Consider the following 18550-nt stretch of genomic DNA (forward strand, 5'->3'; position numbering starts at 1 on the left):
GACCGGTCTGTGTCTCGCTCCCGTAGATTAATGCCAGTTATAAAGTGTAGCATTATATTTGTATTTGTGTGATAGATATCTTTTCATACCATGGCTATCCGAAGCCTGCCTTAAAGTGAAAAAAGCGCTATTTTCTTACGCCACTCAGAGGTTACGATATTCAATGAAACATCCCTGTTGTATAGAGCCACCATTATGATTGTCATCTCATCCGAAGACTATAACATATTATTGGAAAGAACATATATGCATCTGAGCACATATTTCTAGACGCAGAAGTACCCCGCCTACCCCTTTACCGAACTCCAAGTTACAGACACCCCCTTTTCCAAGACGCCGCCTATCCGGCGTCACCCCAATGGTCCATAAGAGCCAGGGAACGCCGATCTGTGTAACGAATTTTGAGTCTCGCCAATCGCACTTACCTATGTAGGTACCGTCATACATACCGTCATAATTATATTGTTGCCATGTGCATAAGATCCAGCTACCAGGCTACGTTAGTAGTCATATGTACCTAGGTATCTATACCCCCATGTGGAACACGAAAAGGCAAACCGGACTGTTAGATAGGAATGGCCGAAACTGGAATTCCAATGAATAATTGTAGAACATACATGTCCCCTCTTCTCTAATAGGCGCTGCACCTTTCGCGACATTACCCGTCAAAAGCTGATCGTTAGTCAATTGAAGCAGGCTCTCGGACAACGCTATTTGAGGCTCTTTTAGGACGGACTCATTCTATTTCTATTAAGGGTTAAAATATATTCAATACTGACCGGAAAGCCTTGTTGGCATGCGGTGTAACCCACCCCACGATTCCACCCCATCTTATATCAGGATTTCGGTGTTAGCCTTCCGTACCTAACAAGTTAACCTAGAGCTGACCAAGGTATGAGTTGCTCATCAGCTATAATTGACCTAAGTGGTCACACCTTGGACGTACCTACCTAGGTAGCTATGGATTTCGGGCTCTGTGCCTAACTATGGGGCACCTAGGTGCGTATATACAACTACCCCACCCGCCATGTTTACGCCCGCCTACGCGGTCATCAACCTGTTCACTGCTATCCGGACATATTCGGCATTGTCGCGCAGAATCTAGACTCTCCCACTTCCACTTCGGCACTCGCGAACGACCATCAGAGTAACGAAAAACAGCAGAGCCACGCCCGAGTCGAAGCATAGACATAGATGAACCCCACCCAGCACGCCACTTATCACGAAGTAGGCTAAAAAGGGGGGGTTCAGGTGGGGTGTAGTAACTACACCACGGAGGCTCATACACCTTCATAACGCAAACCCTTACTAATTTTCAGCCTACAGGATTATATTCCAAATTATAACGGGGGCCAATTGTGAATATACGTAAATGTCACCGGTCCTGAAACCCCTCACTTATAGCATCATCCCTTACTTAGACCGGATCTAAAATGAGGTCAGAATAAGCATGCGGCTCCGTAACCCCCATGCCATACCCACCTGCCCTTACAGGCAACACTTAAGATTTACCCACAATTAACCGCAACTCTAACAATTCCTACCTTCTCACGTACTTAATAGCATAATCCCTGAAGACGTAAAGTATAATCGAAAGCATGAATTCGTTGCCTGCCTGCCTAACCCCGCAGAATCGGAGTGTCTCGGAGATGGCGAATAGAGCATGATCCGGCTCTGCACTAGCTACACAACAACTCCATCGTAAAAAAGAAGAGAACCTTAAATCATAAACCCTGCGCAATTCCCTCTCCTAATCAGTGCATCGCATTCCCTGCGAAGAGGGGAAAAAAGAAGTGAAAACCCTAAGCCGTAACATGGCACCACAAAGCGGGGCGCGCGCAAGTTCCGTAGGATCAAGGGGGTCACTGCCATAAGGCTGGACAAAGATGGCGTGAAAAGAAGTGAAGAAAAAAAAGGAAGTGCACGCGAAACAAATTTCTCATCAACAATTCGTAGAAATAGCCAAGGGCATCGTAAGTGGAATGAACCCCGGTTAGATGGAAAGAATAGACGAATTTGGGAAAGTACAAACTTTTCATGTCGTAAAGAAGGACAGCGAGTCCCTTGGGTATGGTATGCATCTAGTATTTTTTTGGGCCTCGTATCGTATCATTGGTCGTAAATCGCGTAACAATTCGTGAATGCCGATTGTAGATTCCAGATTCAAGTGAGATCGAAATCCTGGCGTGATAAAATGAGCTCGTAACGCATCGAAAAACTAAAAATCATCGTCGCAGTAAACATCCGTGGTTTCAGTATAAACCCTGAGTTTGCCAAAAACTCAAAACCTCGAAACACTGGTTTTGGATTATCGGGAAGGTGAGAACAAAACGTCCCGTGTGACTTGGTGACTCAGTGCCGATTCCCGGACTCCTGTGGATGGAAGGCAAATAAACGAAAAAAAAAAACAATACGCTAGAAGAATGGCCAATTCTCCTAGTCCGGGCCTTTGTCGACGGGTATCACTTCACGTCTCGGTTGGCTCCACGTTAAGCGGTGCCATGAGGTAAATTCTATAGGGGCTATCGACTGCAGGGGAAGATCTAAGGCCGGTAAAGACCAGATACATTCCCCAGTAAACGCCAAAGACAATGGATGTGGAGAGTAATGCTCTGCGGAAAATGCGTCTACCCGAAGGGATTACCATCTCGGCCATCCAGAATATACTCAACACCATCGCCATCTGCAATGTTCTCTGTAACACTATTGAAATCAGACTTCCTGTTCTTCCTCGCGAGCCATCTTCCACCTAGAAACTTACGTATGCACGGATCCGAAGGCTTTCGCTGCTTCGATTCATAGGGGACCAATTTGGCGTTGTCGTTGTCAATTGCACTGACAGTGCAGCCGCACGAAAGACCGGGGATTCCTTTCTGGCGCTCAACATCCTTCGCCATCGTATTCCATCGGCGGTGGTTATTGCCATAACCTTGAAAAGGGCCCATCACAAGGGATTCAACATCAAAGGCACCGGCGTCTCCTTGCTCGCCGACTTGTCGCGGAAACTGGGTGTGGGATTGATCGTCGAGTTCTAACTGGTGTTCATGGGGAGGACATTGTTCACAAAGGCCGTGCGCATAGCCGATATCACGGAAGTACCAAATTCGACTCTTGGGTAAAAACATACTAACGCTGAGCGTATGAACAGGGGCATCACCGAATCGCTCATAGTAGAACCCGCCTGCTCTGTCAAGGTGATCGAAATAGGCTTGGTGTTCATTACTGCGGAAGAACTTCAACGAGCCAATCTCAAAGTTGGAGTAAAACTGGCAATTGTTATAGTCGCCGTCAGCCGCGGCCCCTTTGGCACCGGTCTGTGGACGAATCGTATCATCTTGATCCTCGGCGGTGTGCAACAACCAGTTAAAATCTGCGTCTTCATCAACTAGCTCGCCGTTACGGTCGATAAATGCTTGGGTTCGTTCCCAGAGAGAAGGAAAGGATCGAGCGTCGTCAAGAATCGCCATGTTGAACCCGTACGCCATGTTATTATCTTGCATGAAGCGGAAGACATCGTAGTTGATGTCGCAGTAAAACTGAACCTGTGACAGCATTTGTTAGTTCTATGAAAGAAACTATGGGATTATGGATAGGTACGAGTATCTCAAACCACCAATGTCTACCGAAACAGAAACTGGCTTACCGCAGGCTCGACTCGCCAAAACCAGTCATAGTCAGCAAGACGTTGCTCCATCGCAAAGAGACCCGCGTTCCAGCGACACATATGATGGTAACTCTGTAGCCACGCTTTGCCTACACCAATACCTCCCATGAATTGGCGGCCGACATCGAACCGTGTGACGTCGATCCAGGGCGGAATACTCCAATTCTCCTCCGGAATACGTTCGAAGTAGCACTGGGATTTGGTCGCTTTGGATACGGCATCCTTAAATTTGTCAGTAAACTCCTCGTTATTGAAGAACACCCAATCGTATTGATGGGTTTCTCTTCCGTTGAAACGAGCCTCCACTTGGAGGATGCTGGAGATCATGTCTTCAAGCTCTTCGTTTCGCACAAGGGAGATGAAAGCGGCTTTCGGACGTGTCTCGAAAAGTGTTTGCATCTGATCAGCGGGGATGTCTTGCAGGTCCAAGATAGTGTTATCTCGTAGCCATTGAACAGCGTGGTTAGTCTCTTCAGGTACAGTGTACCCTGCGGGGAGATGGGGAATAGGAGGCAAGTATCCATCAACGATGACAGGCTCTGTAATGGATGATTTTCCCGGATTCTTACTGAATACCCAAGCGCTACAGATGAAGACTAAGGCTAGGCAAAGGATAGTAACCTTGCGGAACGAAATCGGTCTTGAATGAAACACAGGAGTATTAACAAATTGGTCATATGGATGGACACGGATATGGGTTGCAAACAACATACCTGATTCGGCGTGGGAGAAATCTCCAGGTACATCCTTGATCAGTGTTACAAGTCGGTTCAATCACGTCATCAGGAGAACTTGCTCGAATAGTACCTTCAATTTCACCTTGTACGTGCGCAAGACCGTAAGGACCAAGCAGGTCATCAATTGATGAACCCGACCGAGATTTAGCGTGGCCAGTTCCGTAATGGTGTCGAGAGGTGCCCGGTTGAGAAGAGCTTCGAGGGCCGCGGCCTCCGGCGTGGCGAGAATAGGCGCCCGTCATCCTGTCATCCGTCTTTCGGCGACAAGTCAACATCAATAGCATCAATAAAAGGGTTAAGGGGTGATAAAGGGGTTCAGACAATACCAATTTCACGTCGAGATGCTTAAAAGCGGCGACTTCAGACGATGCGACCGTATTTTAAAAGGGTGAGGTTACACGTCGGATGTGTCTTAGAGAAGGAAAGACGAGTCGCCAAGTAGGAAAGTGTAAAGACGATAAAAATCGCGAAATAAAGGCTTGAATAAGAGACAATATGCAATAAATGCTTGAACTTGTCGTGCGTATTTGGTCTCAGACGATGGTGTTTGTCTGTAGGTGCGGCGTCTGAATAATAAAAAGAGTGAAAGAGTGGGTGATGATGGGTGGAAGTGGGATGGTCGGCGGGGATGGTGAGTAGAATAATCGCCGTTAGTAGAGAAGGTTTGGTCTTTATCTTTTTTAATCGGACCAGTAAATAAACGTTTTGGACATTGGGATGGTTAGTGTTGTTTCAGTAGGAAGATTTACTTGTACCTTGTGCTTCGACGTTGAGATTGGAAGTCGTGGATTGCCTGGTAGGCGGCGGACAGGGAACAAGCAAACAGCAGTAGCCTCTGGTTACTCATTACAGAACGCCGACCCGGGGAAACAACCCTTGTAAATAGGAGGACGTACGCGACTTCCTTTAGACAGTTTCTACCGGCGACCGGACCAGAACCCCCCACTAACCCCTAAAAGAGGAGGTTGTTGCCCAGCTACCAGTTGCCTTATCATCCCAATTTAATTCACGCGTATTGAACTCCGAAATACTTAGGTAGACTTAATCATCATTCAGATGCTGAATCCAGACGCGATCGTGGTTTCAAAGCTACCTAGCTATGGTACAACTTGCTATCAGGTTAACTAAAGGCATCGTGTTGGGCTGGTACCTACTACGCCTTTCGTTTGCCACCTGATATCAATTAAGAACAAACGCCACCTTAAGGTATCCAGCAACTCCTCGCCCGTAGTGAGAACGAACCCATTATGTATCAACCGTCATCGTGTCGCCGCTAATATCGTCCTCAAGCGTGAGGTCGAGAACCCGTGCGTATTGTACAGTTAGACGTTGAAGTTCCCTAAACTTCCCTGTAGAATTGTTAGTCTTTGAGATAAGGTAATGGCGACGAAAGACTTAGACTTACCTAGAATCATCACGACCCCTTTCAGAAGCTCCTTCCTGTCCCAGCCGCAGATGTCGTCCTCTTTACTGTACCATCCTTTACCCACCATATCGCCCTCTCCCTTTTTGTCTTGTAATACACCGCCAAGCAAACTATTAAGTAGTTCTTCCACCTTTCCTCTATGTCCCTCTGCGCCGATTCGTTTAGCATACATAAATAGGTATAATCGGAACTCTTCTTTCGAGCCCAATTGCAAGGCACCGGCGATACGGTTCTCTAGGTGAGCAATACTGACGCTAGACTCGAATGTCTCAAAACCATCTCTCGAAAGTAGAGTCTTGATCAAGCGTTGTAATGTGTATGCTCTTCCCTTTAGAAGGAATTCGTTAGTCGTGTGTCGTTCTAGGAAAGGAATTATGCCAGCCGAAACAGTCGCGCCGTCACTCTGGCTGTCCTTGGGGGTCACAGCGCCGACAGCTGTGGTCTGTAAGGCTCCAACCGAAGAATCGTTACTGTTCCAGTATTGGCTGCCCACAGCCCACCATGATTCGGAGAGTCGTTGCCAAGAGTACATGGTTGGAGAATAGTAATATCCGTCGCCGTTAGTAAGAGTAACAACAATATGGCCATTGGAGTTTAGATGTGCTGAAGTGACGCCGGGGCCTGGCATCGCACTATGCATCTGAAGAGAGCTGGTAGCGATTTCCAGAACAGGGCCAAGTGAAACGGGAGGGTGAGGTGATGAAAGTGTGTTAATATTCCATACGTGGCACATGCCAACCGCTGTGATGCAAAGCAACCACCAATCGCGGCATTCCAGGATTACCGGTTGAGACTCCAAGACCAAGGCGTTTATCAGTCGGCGTCCTGCTGGACTCCATGTATACAGGCTGCCATCCTCACATGCTGCAGCCCAGAATCTCTTACTACCAGTTACTAGAATGATAGCACGAGGCAGGTAATCCTGCCAGAGCAGAGTACCGCGTTTCGTAGCCGTGATATGTGACGGATCTCGAATTGATACGGGGTTCTTAGCCTCTAAGATGATATTCTCGGGAACCTTTGATGCTTCGTCTGGGTTGCTGTCTTCTAGCAAAACACCGCGCTCTAGTGGACGTAGTATATGGGATCTTACTTTGGGCACCGCTAAACGAACTTGGGAGACTGCGATTGAAGGGTTAAGGATTGCTGGTCGTAAATATTCAGGGGTGGGTACTAGGCCCCCTTTCGGAGGTTCGAGTGCTGCGGGCTCAGCACCTTCAACACCATTTCTCATTATAGCCCTAGGCCCACTGGCGGCTTTTTTGTTCGGATGCTCTTCGTCGTCCTCGGTCTCTGTCGCAATTGTTTTTCTCTTATTGCCAAGTAGCATAGCCGCCAGACCACCTTCGGGTAGACCATCGTATGGTTTCGAAAGGTCCAAGATCGTTTGAGGCGCATCGTTTTGTGCAGCTTTCGAAGAGCTAGAACCAACCAATTGACTTTGGGGAAGGGATGATTGGCCGGTTCCAGATGACGAGATGAGCATTGGTGCGACTCTTTTCTTTCCGTCCTTAGTGATTGTTACACGTGACTTCAATTCATTCACCCGTTGAATATTTTTATCGGCTGATTCCTCCGCAGGAGCATCCTTTTCCTTATCAGGCTGAGGTTCTGTTGTTTGTCCATTAGTCGATGGAGCATTTGGGGTTGTGGCGGCGTTTTTGACTCCATTAGTAGTCGGTGGTGTATCTTTCGGAAGCGGGTGAAAGTCACCCATAAGAGCTCCCATTCTAGATTCAGCACCTTTCCGCTCCCCTTCTTTGCTGTGGTTTTCTAGCTGAAGTCCATCGACATCTTCAGCAATACCCATAGCTTTTCTCGAAGCTCCATACTTGGAAAGAGCCTTATCGGTCTCCTCCAAATTAGCTACCCAACCCAATTCTCCAGTCTCGAACTTGACCGCAACGATACCGCCATCAAGGCTCGACGCGAATAAGATTTGCCCATCGGGGGTCCACGCCAGATCGGATATCGACTTTGCCGCCAAGTCCTGTAGGATTACCACGGGCCGCGACGTATTCGTATTCCAGACACTCAAGGTTTTGTCTTGACCAGCCGATGCTATCACTGTTACCAAGGCTCCTCCAGAGTGGCCATTAACCGCGCCATTCTCCAAGGGCTTTTTCGTATGAAACAGCCTAGGAGAAAACATGCAGACTTCTGTTGGACCCTCGTGGCCGATCAAATTGATCTCGCTGTCCCATCTCGATCGCTCTATTATAGCAACTGAGCTAACAGGTCCGTTGACCGCATTGGCCGCAGCGATGTGATTGCCATCCGGTGACCACGAACATCTTCTGAAGTATGTAGTTAAGGGCGACGACTTGAAGGGAGCGCTAATAGTTGTTTCCAGCTGGAAGTTGTTCACCATATCGTGTTGAGTCGCGTTAGGTGCCGGTGGTGTGAAACGGAAAATCTTAATGGATCGATCGTCGCTAGCAGTAGCAAAGAACTTGTTCGCAGGATCGAAAGTGATTCCCTTAACATGGCTCTGGTGATTTCCTAGTACCTTGAGCTTTTCGAAGGTATGGCCTGACCAGATAACGACTTTGGAATCCAATCCCACGGATACGAGTATAGAGCCATCGTAAGACCACGCCAGATCTTGGACATCATTATCATGGCCTATTAATCGCTTTGATGTTTTCCAATTCTCGACCGGGGGCGGCTCGTTCGTTCCGAATGGAGCGATTGTCGGGGGACCACTCTCGAGTTGGTAAATACATATAATCTTGTCGTCTGCGCCAGACGCAAGATAGCGACCGTTCGGAGAGAATCGTACGGAGTGGATAGTACCGAGATGATGGCTCATATGGCAAAGCTGCCTCGGTTTCGTGTAGGAAGGGTCATCGGAATTGTAGATTGATTCTGTCGACCAAACTCGAACATGGCCATCTGCAGAGGAAAAACATTATTAGCATCGGGAGTAAACAGCTAGGATGTAGTAATAATTAATCATTGCTGGAAGCATACCTCCACCGGCGGTCGCAAGTCTCTTTCCGTCGGGCGATATATGGCAACTGTAAACCTCGAAGTCCTTCTGCTCGCCTACAAACACAATCAGCCTTTTTTTTTTCTTCCTAGAAATCGAGCGACGCAGGTAACAAGAATTGTACCTTTATGGCTCAGCCATGATGGCTTAATGATGTGCATGATGACTCGACGATTGGGGTTGTAATGCGCATGTCGTCATGAGATCGATAGGAATCGAGACGGGTTGAAGATCAATTAGAAAAAATAAAATATGAATGCGCGCGGCGTTGTAGAAAGTTGGATTGATTGAAGGGTTGGTTCAAATGAAATGTTCCTTCCCATGGCGCGCGACGCGGCCCGAGTCTAGGTTCAATTTAGAGCTTTACGTAATCCGCACTAGTCGTCCCTGCTAAAATCCCACCTACGCAGCTTCCAGGGCACTTTGGTACTTCGTTCTTTCCAACACCAGACGGTACTAATACGATCCGTGCACTCCGTCTTAATCAGCAAGAATACAAGTACGTACCTAGGTACATGCACTAATTCACGACACCGTCACAAGTATCACAAGCATTACAAGCAGAAAAATAAATAATCAAGTCACTTATTAGAAAATGCAACAAGTCTCAATTGCTCTACCTAGATGCAAAGAGAAAATGCATCATCTCTAAGTTGAGTAACTAAGTTCAGACAAAAGAAAAGGGAAAGGAAACAAGGGCCTCTCAAATGCAAGGTCCAAGAGCTTCTGCATCACGGACTGCTGCATCAGCAGCTCTCAGCAATAAAAAGAGTATTGTTCTCATGCGTAGTTCCTATTTCCACCCTGACTCCTCTCAAATGCCTAGGTCCCCTTCCAACGCCCTGTAAAACCACGTTCCATATGCTGCGTAGGTTGCGAAAACATCGGAGAAATGAGAAAAAGCCAAGGGTTTCACCTGGCGAGCGAACCATTCTATACGCGGCATACATCGAGGGTTCTCGGTTGGAGGCGAATTAATCATGGTATTTCGTAGAATTATATTCGTTGGTCAACGCCTAGGTTGCCCTATCCTGAAAGCCGGGAATAATGCTTCATGTGAATAAGCATATTCCGACCCGGTGGGGGGGACTTCATCCCATACATGTACTAGTTGGATGGAAAGGTGGCTTAAGAATATCCGTTACTGCCATAGCGGGTAGGGCGATGGAGATCATTAAAATAGGGGTGGTTGCAAGCCTGCTTAGCAGACATTCGACCAGCAGGGTCATATACGAGCAGGGCTTCCAAAAGCTCGAGACCGTCGTCGTTGAGATTCGAGCATAGAGTCTGCGAATAATCGCGCACCCATTTAGGAAAAGACGGCTTGAAGTCGGGGTAAGAAGTCACGCCAGGCCATACTTCCTCGGTGGGTGTTCCAAGTAAACTAAAAGAGGAATTAGTATCACCATTCAATAAATAGACGTAAAAACGGTATAGCATACCGGAAAGTCTTAAAGATCTGGTCAATTTCTGAGTCTCCAGGAAACAACGGCTTTCTCGTGCACATCTCGGCAAAGATACATCCGACAGACCACATGTCTACACCGGTAGAGTATTGTCGGCCACCCAACAGGATTTCAGGAGCACGGTACCAGAGAGTAACGACTTCGTGGGTGTAGGTTCGAAGAGGGACACCGAAGGCACGAGCCAGACCGAAATCAGCAAGCTTGAGGTTTCCATCGCGATCGATCAGCAAGTTCTGGGGCTTTAGATCTCGGTGTAGAATTCGGTGACTGTGGCAGTATCGAATTCCCTCGCAAAGTTGACTCATGAATCGTCGGACCATACCGGCACCCAAACCAAGACGTCCCAGCTCAGGGCCAGAACCCTCAGGTAAGGCTCGACCACGTCCACCATCACTGACAGGAAGTGCCTCCATATACTTTTTCAAATCGAGGTCGAGGAATTCGAAGACCAGGTACAACTTATGACCCTCGGCGTGAACGATGTTAAACAGTTGCACGATATTGGGGTCGCGCATCTCCTTGAGGAGTGAGATCTCGCGGATGGCAGTACTAGGGACACCTTCATCCTCGGACTCGAGGCGAATCTTCTTCAATGCGACGATGCGACCGGCATGGGCCAGATCTCGGGCTTTGTAGACGACACCGTACGTGCCTAAAAAGGAGGCATTGGGTTAGCGGAGGTGTCGAGTCTTGTAATTGTAATACAAGTAAAGGGATATACAGGTTGGATGGATGAATGCAATGGGGAATAGAGAATAGAAATTAGAAAATAAGAGGTTGAACACACCTTCGCCAATCTTCTCGAGCTTCTGGTAGTTTTCCATTTTCACGGTCAACTACTACTTTTGATGTATCGAATTGAATCAAATTGAAGGAACGTAAGAAAGGAATGTTGGATTGGAAGAGCTGTTGTGTAAGTATCGAAAATTCCAAATTGGTTTGGAATTAGAAAGGTGCTGCGCTGGCAACAAGCCAAGCTGAGAGAACTTGGTTGCTGGTTGCTATTTACTCGGCGTTTATAAGATGATGGCGGTTGGGGGGTAACGCCTGAAAAAAACGAGGGGCAATGGTGGGCAGGGAGGAAAACTTCACGGTGATAATTAACAGCGGATACAGCTGGGCTGGGCTGGCTGCAAGGGTAGAGACTGGAGGGAGGGAGAAAAAAAAAAGTAGAGAGCGGACAGAGTTACTTCTGCGCAATCTCACAATTGGTTAAAACTCCATTGGGACCGTGAATTATTTCAAGCACTGCAAAATATTGGAAAAAAGTTCACCGCCGGGATTTCTAGTTTACAAGTGCTATGTGCATGGGATGAATGAAGGATTGAAAGTTGGTGGTTTGTGGTTGTTTTCCAATAATATAAACACTGAAATTGGCCTGTAATACGCGCCAGTTTGTGGCTAACAAGGATTATCGCGTCCAGTGGCGCCGATAGGATAGCGAGTTCCCTACATTCTTAGCAATTTGATTGGTTCACCACAAGTATTAGAGTGCCCCCACCTACCAATATCATGCCACTATATGTACTGTAGGTGCATAATCTTATCACCGAAAATGGGTACTAGTGCACTATTTTCACGGTCTAATATGCAGCACTTCACATAAAATATTCATCATCCATACCATTTCACCAGACGAGACGAGAATTAGAAAAATTGTTATAACATCCTAAACCACATACGATACACCTTTTGTTAAAAGCAAATAACATATATGCTAAATCTCTGAGTCATTTCATCGCAAGCATCCAGATCTGCGCCCAACTATGACGCTTGATCTTACCACCCTAGATGCCCATGAGCAACCAAGCCATGAACTCAAGACTACTTGGAAGAGATACTCTAAAACCGATCATGCAGATTTCGTCAATCATCCGGATATTGATGAATTAGATCTTACCAAGGATCAAAAGGAGTTCAAGTTAGCAGGACACATCCCTAGCGAAAGGCTCTCAAATTCAATCAAGCAACTTATGGGCGAGAGTTGGGATGAGAAACAAGTGGTTCACGACGTCCCCTTCTATTTCCATCCCTTACTTCCAGGTAAGAAAGTATGGGTCAAATTCTCTAGTTAAGAAAATCTCACAATGTAGCATAGGCCTACTCATATACCCATCTCTTATTCCGTCAAACACGCAAAAAGCACTTCTGTCTCGTATGATCCATAGAGACCTAAGCAACCCCACTCATCAGACTAATCTACACCCTCACTACGATCTCCCCTATAGGGAAAAAGATAACGAAGATGCCACTTCCCAGTCATTCTTCTCTTACCCACAAGACGCCTCTGCGAAATTCAGCCCAAAGGATCCCAAAATACACAAGCCCCTATCCATCAAGCAAGTCCTTGAACGGCGGCTTTCTTGGGTAACTCTTGGGGGACAATATGATTGGACAAACCGAGAGTACCCCGATCAACTCCCTCCCGATTTCCCCCATGATATTGCCAATTTTCTTCAGACACTCTTCCCCGATACTGTTCCCCAAGCGGCCATCGTCAATTTCTATAGCCCCGGAGATACGATGATGATGCATCGGGATGTGAGCGAAGAATCGGACAAGGGACTTGTGAGTCTAAGCATTGGATGCGATGCTCTTTTCATGATCGCACCGAATAACTATACAAAACCCGCAAACTCCGATGGTGAGGAATCATATCGAAAGCCGTACCTTCTTCTACGGCTCCGATCCGGTGACGCCATCTACATGTCTCAGGAATCTCGCTACGCTTGGCATGGCGTACCAAAGGTTCTGAAGGATACATGTCCGGATTTTATAGCAGATTGGCCTGCTGAAGAAAACAGGTTCAAGGAGTGGAAAGGGTGGATGCGAAACAAACGTATCAACCTCAATGTGAGGCAGATGAAGGACCGAGCCTAGGCTTATAACACCATTACGCTACATCTAAATGGATTTATTCACATTTTCACTAATTTAGATATATACACTTAGGTCTGTGTCGATGCCATAAAGAAATCAAGCGATTTTTTCGTGTATAACCGCCATCATACCCCTCATATGGCATTGGCCAACCCATCGGCCCTCATGCGATCATACCTTAGCACACTCTGCAAGAGAACCTCCGCTCCTATTGCGCAATCCTCAGGGCTCGTGTACTCCTCCGGATTATGACTAACCCCATTCTTTGATGGCACGAAAATCATACTCGTCGGGCACCGACGACTAGCATATACGCTATCGTGCCCTGCTCCACTCGTCATATCTCGAACCAGACTACTGCTTCCGGTCACAGCCTCAGCAGAGGCGCGTACAGCTGCGATGCAGTCCGGATGGAATAAGGTGGCGGGAGACTCAAAGTCCTTCCTCCACTCCACATTGAGCGGCCTGCCAGGGGTTGAATGCGCGAGTAGACCGTCGATATCGTGGCCTTCCGCAAGTCGATCAAAGTCTTTCTTCAGATCGACCACAAGGTTGTCTACGGTGGCGTCGGAGGGAGCACGTATGTCTAGCGTAAATCGCACGTGTCCTGGGATTGTGTTGGTGCTACCGGGACTAAGAGTCAGTATACCTGTGGAAACAAGAACGGAATGTGCGGTTGCTAGACGATGCGAATGTGTGATCAAACGAGCAGCCAGGAGCATCGCGTCAGCACGGCTTCTAAGAGGGGTGGTTCCTGTGTGCGCGTCTAATAAATCATTAAGTTAGCAAGGATACACCAAAAACACGAATATTAAGTATCGTACCTCGTCCATGAACATCAACAGTAAACCACTTATAAGCCTGGACACCCTTTACGACCCCCACTTTCTGTTTCTCCGTCTCAAGGATCGGGCCCTGTTCGATATGAAGTTCGAAATGCGCAGCCATGGGTATCCTTCGATAACTCGCCGGTGTCGAGCCAAGATATCCGATCCGTTCCAACTCTGATTTCATTGTCGCCGTCCCTCCGCCAACTTCTTGGAGGTTATGCGCGTGGTCGAGGGGGATTTCTTCCGCCCAAACTCCAGACGATACCATGCTAAGCGGGAAACGCGCACCTTCCTCGCTATTGTACTCTATTAATCCAATTTTCTACGACTCGGGAAAGGGACAATATGTACTTGGTCCAATTCACAATCCCAACCGGGAACTCAGTCTCCACTTGGTGGTCTCGTAGCACGCTCAGCATCTCAATGCCAGCTAGAATTCCCAAGATCCCATCATATCGACCACCAGTCGGTTGCGTGTCAAGGTGGGATCCAGCGAACGTAGCAGGACCTTCGCGACAACCAGGGCGCACCGCAAAGATGTTGCCCATTGCATCAATAGTCACGTTACACCCCAGAGCTTTAGTAGTTTCGACGAACCAATCTCGCGCTTGTTTATCCGAGTCGCTCAATGCAAGCCGTGCCATTCCCGTCTCAGTTGGTGCGCTGTGATATCCGTTACTCAGCATACCTTCGAAAAGCCGTAGGAGTCTTGAATAAGGCTCACCTTCCCCATCTCTTCCCAGTCCCGAATGAACATGTATGGTGCAATGCATCCATCAACCTTCTCTGCTGCACTTTCAAGGCTTTAAAATCTCCATTTTGTGCCCGCGTAGTGCTGGTGCTGAAATGATATCTTATCTTTGGCGACGATAACGGTTGTGATAGTGCGGGGAAGGGTTGGCCCGCGGAAGATCGGCATCTTGTAGCTGGTATAAAACGGGCTAGATGGCCACAATTCGGTGCAATGAAGGGGTATCGTATCGCGCAAGCCATGATTTATATAGGATTATGAAGACATAGTTGATATCGTTGAAATATTGGAGTTCCATATCTCAATGATGATAAGGTGAAGCGGAGTCGGAGCGAGTCACGTGCTACCCAAGGTTAGAACATACCTTGGAAGCTCATTACGCGGATCACATATTGGCGTCAAGTGAAAATATGCGGAACGAGAAGTAAACTTGTCTCTTGTCGAATTTAGTAATCTTCTACGTTAGCTTTTAAACAACAACCTTCTCTATAACCGAACATAGAAAACTATGATGATATAATAATACGGCGGGATATCATCCCGTATTATTGGGGCATGTTTCATTCCGTAATTTCGCGATACAAAAACCTATGGGCGCCACATAGGTTCCGGTAATAAGTACCAATCTACAATGACAATCCGGATATCGCGATTATATGAATGCGATTACCTCGCTTATATATACCAAGGTAGATATACAGAAGTTAGAATGTCATAGACTACCTAGGTAGAAAGGGGATGTCAACAGTGGGCCGACCCCTTAGCGTCGCTGTCACGAAACTAGAGCAAGCGAACGGCTGCTGGCACCGGTGGATAGATAGAAAAATCTCATTTACCTCAAAACCGCCACTAACATCCGACCAGTAACTAGCGGCTACGTCGACCGTATCTATTCTTCAGCTTTTCCTGACCGGGAAGGATGGCGCTCTCATGGCTCCTTGGCAAGGCCCTGAGAATCTTCAGCTGTCAGGGGTATAGCGCTTCGCGACAAGGGCGTGGTGTGCCCGAATGTGCTGTAAATTAATACTAAAATATGCGCGTATGGCTTGCTGTGATGGCTAAAATGCCTGATTCGTAATCGGTCTGTTTAATAAGTGCCTTCCATTTTGTTCTGCGCTGTCGCACTTATTTTTGAGTCCCAATTTCCTTCCGTACTTTTGGTCACCATCATGAGAAACGTGCGATGATGTTACGAGTACGATTATTGCCCGCTTGGGCGTGCTTAGTCGCATCTCTCGTAGGGGCAGCAGAAATAGTATATGTTACTGATCTTTCTATATTCACAGTATTAGTAAGTTTACCGGATGCGATAGCGCTATTTTAATTTCACTCTCCAATATGAAGTATATCTCCTTCGGCCTAGTGTGAAAAAGTTAAGAAGGTTGGGGATTGAACTAGACAATATGACCTGCTTGGAGAAAGGCATGGTCTACAAGATGAGAAGAGTTCGGGTTTCGGGATGCGAAATATAAAAATTTCAAGACGACGCTGATTATGTTAGGCACCTTGTGCAGCCAGCGCCATCTCCGAGAACGTCCAGTCGCAGACCGCTGAACACTGTCCCGAAGCTGTCACGGATCTTCAATCATGCGTCTGTACGAAAGATAATAACTTCGCCTCGATATCGTCAGGAATTTCGAAGTCTGTCAGTTATAGTTGCGGCTCGACGGCATCGGAGGACCAAGCGAGTGCGTCCAGTGTGTTCGAAGCGTACTGTAACCAAGACTCCATTACACCGTTTCCGACCCCTACGAGCCCCGTCACACAATACATTACCGATTTCCCAGCATGGCAAGAGCTCGCGCCATGCGCCGCGGGAGGTCTATCTTACATTGTTCAGTGAGTTTTGCTCCTTTGGTTGAGTTTCTGATTGAATGAAACGCCTAACTGTGATGTAGGAGCATGGTAAGTTGGGCCTGAATGTTGATGTGCCCCCCATCAGTCTAATATCGAAGGACAGACATACGACCTGTGTCCGGCGGAACCAAGTCTTCTCGCGACATGCGTATGCGGCAAAAACCAAAATTCCCTGCGTGCTAGTCAGAGCATCAATACGTCAGTAAAATCCTCATGTTCATCGCATACGGCGGATATCGAGTCGGCACAGGCCGTATTTGCGGCCTACTGTGGATTGGTCGATGGAACTACTTCTTTCCCAACAACTTCAGACCCGCCTGGAGATAGTGAGTTGTTCCTGGAAGGGTGCCTTGTGGAACTTTGGCTGACAATGGAAAATAGTGACCTATTATATAACTGCGCTACCGGAATTCAGCTCATTGGCCTCTTGCGCACAGTACGCGGTATCATGGGAAATATTATCGGTGAGCGAAAAATCGTCCTGTGAAGATTTAATGGCTGGTACTAATGAATCCATAAGCAAACCAATTACCTCTGTCCTAGCGGTCCACAGGCACTCGCCTCTTGCGCCTGTATTAAGAGCGGCATGTCTAATTACTTAAGTAACGCCATTACTTCGGACGTGAAATATTCCTGCGATTCGACTGCGACAGAAGATGTTAGTATCGCCTTGCGGCTATTCGACACGTACTGTAGCGCTGCAAAAGGGCTAACAACAGTTGGCGGAGTCACTGAATCAGGTAGGGAAGCCACCTAGAATGGCCGCTCTATCCTCTACTAATAATTGTGATAGTGCAACAAACATCTGCTACAGGGAACAGCGGGGTATCTTCACCAAAGGAGACCGGAGTTGCTGGTGGCTCCGAGACATCTAGCTCTAGTGGATCAAATGGGGGTACGGAAGGGGTAGGAAAGCCTGGAGAGGCCAATAGTAGCCCGAACATAGGCACGATCGTGGGGGCAGCGGTAGGCGCCGCAGCGGGCGTCGCAATTTTCGGTCTTGTGGCGTTCTTCTTCTGGCGACGATCGCGACTCAATCGTGGGTACAACCAACCTGTGCCCTCCTCTGCAGGCGCCGAATTTGGTGGGAAGCCAGAGCTTGATGGGGGCTCGAATTTAAGTCCATCGAAGGGGCATGCGATAGCACGGGTCGATAACGTATCTCCGATTTCTGCCAGTTCGCCAAACACATCGGAGCTCCAGGACAACAGTGCCTATTCTCCGCTTCAGAATCCAAATCAAGGCGCATATTCCCCACAGACGGCGGGCCAACATTATCCGTATAGCGCATCCGAGGCATATAGTCAACCATTATACGAAGCGCCAGGCCATCATGGACCGCAAGTGCATGAAGCACACGGCCAACCTAGAGCAGAGCTTCAAGGCATGGGCTGGCAATCTGGACCCGTAGCTGAGTATCATGAAATGGACGAGATTCGGAGGGGGTAATAATCTATAGTTATTCGGTACAATAATAATAAACGCATAGTGATTCAGATGGCACCATCCCAAAACTACCTACCCAGGTACCTGGGTAGTATATGTGTGAACATAAAAAGATTTAGGTAGATAATTGAGGATAAAATTTACTTGTATAATATTGAATGGTATGCCCGAGTCACATTTCATCCGGTATATTTCAATAGAGGTTGTAGGTATAATGTTTATTGCGAATGTATTTCTCCTTTATTGAGTATGATTTTTTGTTATATTCTGTTTGAGGGTTGCTGGCGTTGGTGACTTTATTTAATGACGTGGTTGTGTATTTTGGGTCGAGCAGGGATGGGCTGATAAAAAGTGGGCCACAACATGCATGTGGTCCAAGCTCCTTACCTCATTTTGGGTTAGGCAGAAAAAAGATACTTTTTCGACAGGTACCAGGTAGGTACACCCTGGACGAGCGCAAGCAAATTGGAAGCAACAGGGACATCAAGCGCTACCTTCCTA

The 18550-nt window shown here is 47.4% G+C and overlaps 6 protein-coding genes across 6 annotated transcripts; 2 read left to right on the plus strand and 4 right to left on the minus strand.

The window, feature by feature from the left end:
- Positions 1-2274: 2274 nt before the first annotated feature.
- On the minus strand, positions 2275-4827 carry F4822DRAFT_296349 (glycolipid 2-alpha-mannosyltransferase-domain-containing protein). Its single transcript, XM_051455114.1, has 6 exons — positions 4728-4827; positions 4472-4655; positions 4378-4411; positions 3644-4304; positions 2762-3542; positions 2275-2703 (listed from the first exon to the last, which is right to left on the minus strand). Exons 2-6 carry the CDS (start codon positions 4641-4643, stop codon positions 2468-2470), a joined length of 1884 nt encoding a protein of 627 aa, XP_051313705.1. The 5' UTR covers positions 4644-4655; positions 4728-4827; the 3' UTR covers positions 2275-2467.
- A 604-nt stretch (positions 4828-5431) lies between these two features.
- On the minus strand, positions 5432-9117 carry F4822DRAFT_408022 (Hira-domain-containing protein). The gene is made up of 4 exons (XM_051458546.1): positions 8944-9117; positions 8801-8875; positions 5807-8722; positions 5432-5750 (listed from the first exon to the last, which is right to left on the minus strand). The coding sequence occupies exons 1-4, from the start codon at positions 8978-8980 to the stop codon at positions 5647-5649; spliced, it is 3132 nt and encodes a 1043-aa protein (XP_051313706.1). The 5' UTR covers positions 8981-9117; the 3' UTR covers positions 5432-5646.
- Positions 9118-9404: 287 nt separating this feature from the next.
- On the minus strand, positions 9405-11619 carry F4822DRAFT_408023 (Pkinase-domain-containing protein). The gene is made up of 3 exons (XM_051458547.1): positions 11073-11619; positions 10262-10937; positions 9405-10203 (listed from the first exon to the last, which is right to left on the minus strand). Exons 1-3 carry the CDS (start codon positions 11107-11109, stop codon positions 9948-9950), a joined length of 969 nt encoding a protein of 322 aa, XP_051313707.1. The 5' UTR covers positions 11110-11619; the 3' UTR covers positions 9405-9947.
- A 278-nt stretch (positions 11620-11897) lies between these two features.
- Positions 11898-13232, plus strand: F4822DRAFT_296398 (alkylated DNA repair protein AlkB). The gene is made up of 2 exons (XM_051455116.1): positions 11898-12328; positions 12384-13232. The coding sequence occupies exons 1-2, from the start codon at positions 12052-12054 to the stop codon at positions 13163-13165; spliced, it is 1059 nt and encodes a 352-aa protein (XP_051313708.1). The 5' UTR covers positions 11898-12051; the 3' UTR covers positions 13166-13232.
- Positions 13233-15494, minus strand: F4822DRAFT_296402 (amidase). Its single transcript, XM_051455117.1, has 4 exons — positions 14720-15494; positions 14347-14658; positions 13990-14291; positions 13233-13931 (listed from the first exon to the last, which is right to left on the minus strand). The coding sequence occupies exons 1-4, from the start codon at positions 14986-14988 to the stop codon at positions 13300-13302; spliced, it is 1515 nt and encodes a 504-aa protein (XP_051313709.1). The 5' UTR covers positions 14989-15494; the 3' UTR covers positions 13233-13299.
- A 26-nt stretch (positions 15495-15520) lies between these two features.
- On the plus strand, positions 15521-18295 carry F4822DRAFT_408032 (uncharacterized protein). The gene is made up of 7 exons (XM_051458548.1): positions 15521-16037; positions 16248-16585; positions 16645-16651; positions 16707-16929; positions 16985-17067; positions 17124-17343; positions 17397-18295. Exons 1-7 carry the CDS (start codon positions 15930-15932, stop codon positions 18050-18052), a joined length of 1635 nt encoding a protein of 544 aa, XP_051313710.1. The 5' UTR covers positions 15521-15929; the 3' UTR covers positions 18053-18295.
- Positions 18296-18550: the final 255 nt, after the last annotated feature.

Source organism: Hypoxylon trugodes, assembly GCF_022578975.1.
Source record: "Hypoxylon trugodes strain CBS 135444 unplaced genomic scaffold F4822scaffold_6, whole genome shotgun sequence".
NCBI classification, from domain to species: domain Eukaryota; kingdom Fungi; phylum Ascomycota; class Sordariomycetes; order Xylariales; family Hypoxylaceae; genus Hypoxylon; species Hypoxylon trugodes.